The sequence below is a fragment of the Elaeis guineensis genome, chromosome 7, assembly GCF_000442705.2.
Source record: "Elaeis guineensis isolate ETL-2024a chromosome 7, EG11, whole genome shotgun sequence".
NCBI classification, from domain to species: Eukaryota; Viridiplantae; Streptophyta; class Magnoliopsida; order Arecales; family Arecaceae; genus Elaeis; species Elaeis guineensis.
Genome location: NC_025999.2, coordinates 89,409,486 through 89,413,683, shown reverse-complemented (window position 1 = coordinate 89,413,683; position 4,198 = coordinate 89,409,486). Strand labels below are relative to the sequence as shown.

Genomic DNA, 4,198 nt, shown 5'->3' with positions numbered 1-4,198 from the left:
TTGATTATCTATTTATATAAATTATTTTTGTGCATCAGTGGTTTTTCTCAATGTGGTTTTGATAACTACGTGTTATATATTTATTTGTTGAGTATATATAGCTTTCTATGAAGTTATGTATTATATAATACTGATCTTGGTTTGGATAGATTATGGTACTAGCATGTATCGAATTTTAAAAAAGAATGATATTAAATTATAATTATTTGATAAGTATAAATTTGAATTGTGTGATTGAATGGTGGGTTATGGTGTTTTGAACTAGCAATGTTATTGCCCCGTTACAGGTTGGAAGTATAGTTATGATAGTCTATGGGATTAGCCATTATATTGATGTCCCATCATAAGTTAGAAATATGATTGTGGTAGTTCGGAGTTGAATATTTATGATCCTCTATACTAACCAATATTAATGCCCCACAATGGATTAGAAACATGATTGTGGTAGTTCGAGTGGAGCATTTATAATCTTTTGGACTAACAATTATTGATATCCATCATGAACTGAAAATGTGATTGTGAAAGTTTACGGGACTAGCCACTGTACTGATGCCTCGCTACAGATTGAAAATATAGTTGTAGAGCTCAGAACTGAACACCTTAATATTATCGGATCCGATATACTATAAGTTGAGATAAGTCTGTGAGGTAAATTATTGCACAAAAAGATGTATTTATCGTGTATGTTTTATGATTGTAATATTTTGTGGCATGAGATTTATATAAATGATAATCTTGGTTAATATTTTATTTATTATTATTAAATTGATGTTTATGTGTGAGAATTCTTTAGAAGCTATAAAGCTCGCAACCTCTTTTCTTACTTTTTTGCAGAGTTATAGGACACATGTATTTGATTATAATTGGAATCATGATGGGAAAGATTGATTAGATACAGCATCATTAATACCAGTCGGATGATTAAGTTTTATAATTGTATAAGTTATATTATTTATTGGTATGAAATATTTTGTATCATTAGGATTGAGATTATAATGAATTTCAAGATCTTGCATATTCTTTTGCCTGAAAGAATGTATTGCTGTCACATGGCTGACCAACATGTTAAGATCGGGATGTGACACAATGGCTATTTGTTAGCATATATAGTTGAAAAAAAATTCATGCATTTTTCTTTACAAGAAATCCTCCGTCAATAGAGCCCCGTGCTACTATTGTCAGATGCTTGATGATCCCATGCCATTTTGCATGCTGCTTGAAGTGGCAGAAGCTATGTTTATATGGTCCTCTTATGCAAGCCCTCTTGCTGCGGGATGTTACTCATATTGGATACTTTATAATTTTGTTGCTCAGCTCCAAATGTAACCTATCATTTTTATAAATCAAACTTGTATACAACCTAAGAGCTTGTATGAAAAAAAAATAGTTGGAAGATATTGTTTGCATTCATTGGTTTTCTACAAATTTCCAAGATGTGTATTAATATAAAACTAAACACATACTCACATAAATCGGCACATACTCCCTTTAATTAAATCCTGACATCTCATTAGATTAAGAGTTCAAATCCATTTATAAGTTCAAATCCATTTATATTTAATCATAAGTATTTTAGATCTAACCTAGATTTATAAGATAGTGTTCTATAGCATATATGAGCTATGAACTGGATCCACTTTGATATTATTTATAATAATTTAGGATTTCATCTAAAAAAATAAATTATAAGCATTTAAGATCTATTCGGTGCATTATAGAACTAAATACATGTTCACACGGCTCTTACAATATCTATTCCGATAATAATGCTGGAGGAAGTAATTAGCTTCCTCCATTTTTTCTTCCAAAAAACAAACATGCACCAATTGTTGACCCATAATATTTCTCATCCAAAACATGGAACCCTCGATGCAACTAGTTATCTCCAAACTTGATTCTATGATGTCCAAGATTCATAATGTTGAGGAATGTTATTGAGAAAAAAAAGAATATATTGATCCAACAAAATTTTCCTACAACAATTCAAACTTTTATTCTAAAAGATTAGTCAAAAGTTATTTAACTTGCTTGATTCTATACTAATATTTTTTCAATGAATAACTAAGATAGGACTAACCGTACATTTATATGGATCCTCATGTATTTCTCCTAGTTAATCCATGGTCAACCTGATGAATCCGCACTACAATATCCTCTATTCCACGTAAATTATGAACTGAATAGACACTAATACTATTTATAACAACACAAAATTCTATCAATAAAGATTAATCAAAACATATTATTTAAACTTCTTGAGTCCGTATACATACCAAAAATTTTTCCAACAAGAATTGATGTGCAAGAAAATATACATCCACCTAGTCCTAAAATTTTCGCATCCAAGAACACTTGCTCTTAATCTAAGAACACAAATCTGACCTATAGTCTTAGAGAACTGTTCACCTAAAACCTGGAACAACATCTGCCTATCCTACATACCATCAACAAGAAAGTTAGAAATGTAGCTATCACAGAGAGCAGTACCCACATTAAAATAAAAAGTTCGACCAAACAAATGGAATACAACAAGGGGAAAAGAGAGGGCAAAGATGGTACGCGGCGAGGCATCGCGGACTCATGGAATGGAATAAGGTCCAGCGAGGGGTAGATCCGTAGAAAGGAACCAATCAAAAGGAAAGGATGAGAAGAAAGGTTAAAAAAAAGGGTTTCCAAATGCTCCCGAACTTCAGCAAAATTACAGAACCAACCGAAAACCTCATGTCGAAAAGCTCCTGAACCTCAATATGTTTATCGAACCAATTAAGCACATGACCGGCAACAACTGGTGGCCTATGGATAAATCAAAACAGTCCACACCAAATCGAACAGCCAGGAACATGCAGAAATAAAAAAGATGGAAAAAAAAAACCCTTAAAAGTATCGTAGCACAAGCCAAATATATTTCTTTACCAAAAAAAGCCAAATATATTTATATACTTAGAAAAGCAACAATTATATAAATACACCGTTACATAGCGAGCACAATTGATACGTACACTTAGTAGTAGTAGTAGTAGAAGAACACGCCTGTCACATTTTTTTGTCTCATATGGAAGGTACACAACCTGCTCTTTCTGATGGCTAAAAATCACTTCAAAACTCAGCCGGATATCTCAATGGCTTTCACGTCGGGCTTCTTGACTTCCTCTTTGGGCACCGTCACTGTGAGCACCCCGTTCTCCATGGTCGCCTTCACCTGGTCCGCCTTGGCATTCTCCGGCAGCCGGAACCTCCGGAGGAATTTGCCGCTGCTCCTCTCGACACGGTGCCACTTGTCGTTCTTGTCCTCTTTCTCCCTGCTGCGCTCGCCGCTGATCTGGAGGACCCGGCCCTCCTCCACCTCCACCTTCACCTCCTCTTTCTTCACTCCCGGGAGGTCAGCCTTGAAGACATGAGCCTCCGGAGTCTCCTTCCAGTCGATGTGGGTGTTGGCGAAGGCGGAGGTCTCGCTCACGAAGGTGGGGCGGGACTCGGAAAGGGAGCGGAAGGCGTCGAAGGGGAATCCGTGGAAAGGATCCCAGACGTCGAGAGAGAAGGGGTCGAAGATGTTGCTCCGCCTGACGATCGACATTCTTCTTATGTTCTAACTGGAGATTGGCGAGTGGGAAAGATGCGTTGGGAACCTGAAGAACCGTGAAACTTTGCTAAGGAACTCTCTTTGCTCTATAGCTTGGAAGCGTTGGAAGTACTTCTCGATGATGGCTTTGGGAACGGGTGTTGAACGATTTATAGCCGATGAGAGGGAGAGGTCTTGAAGTTTCCAGATTGCGACCTTCCTCCCCTACAGCAAGTATCTATGCCCGTGGGACCTCGCTGATGCGAGGGGTGGCGCTAGAGAATTCCAGACCCCTCTACTTGATAAGGGAAATCATGGGTCCTGGGCCACTCGGCCCGGCAATGGTTCTCAGGCCAGGGAGATCATTCGCCCATGATATGGGCTGCTCTTGGGTTCTTAAGTTTTGGATGCCGTGCTTATGGGCCTTCGTTGGTGCCTGGTCCAGCGGCGGGAGAATCTCCGATTGAAGTCAGGAGGGGACCGTATACCAACATTCAATGGCTTCTATAAACTCAACCAAGGGCAGCCCTCTTATGATTGGTGAATTTGTCAAGATAATATTGTCATCTCCAATCAGTTTTATATAATGACTATAATCATATAATGCTTTGCATAATATTTTGGGAGAATCGCACTTGA

At 37.5% G+C, this 4,198-nt stretch overlaps 1 protein-coding gene across 1 annotated transcript; it reads right to left on the bottom strand.

The window, feature by feature from the left end:
- Positions 1 to 2,886: 2,886 nt before the first annotated feature.
- On the bottom strand, positions 2,887 to 3,719 carry LOC105048400 (16.9 kDa class I heat shock protein 2). Its single transcript, XM_010927694.4, has one exon. It carries the CDS (start codon positions 3,572 to 3,574, stop codon positions 3,104 to 3,106), a length of 471 nt encoding a protein of 156 aa, XP_010925996.1. The 5' UTR covers positions 3,575 to 3,719; the 3' UTR covers positions 2,887 to 3,103.
- Between the last annotated feature and the right edge of the window lie 479 nt (positions 3,720 to 4,198).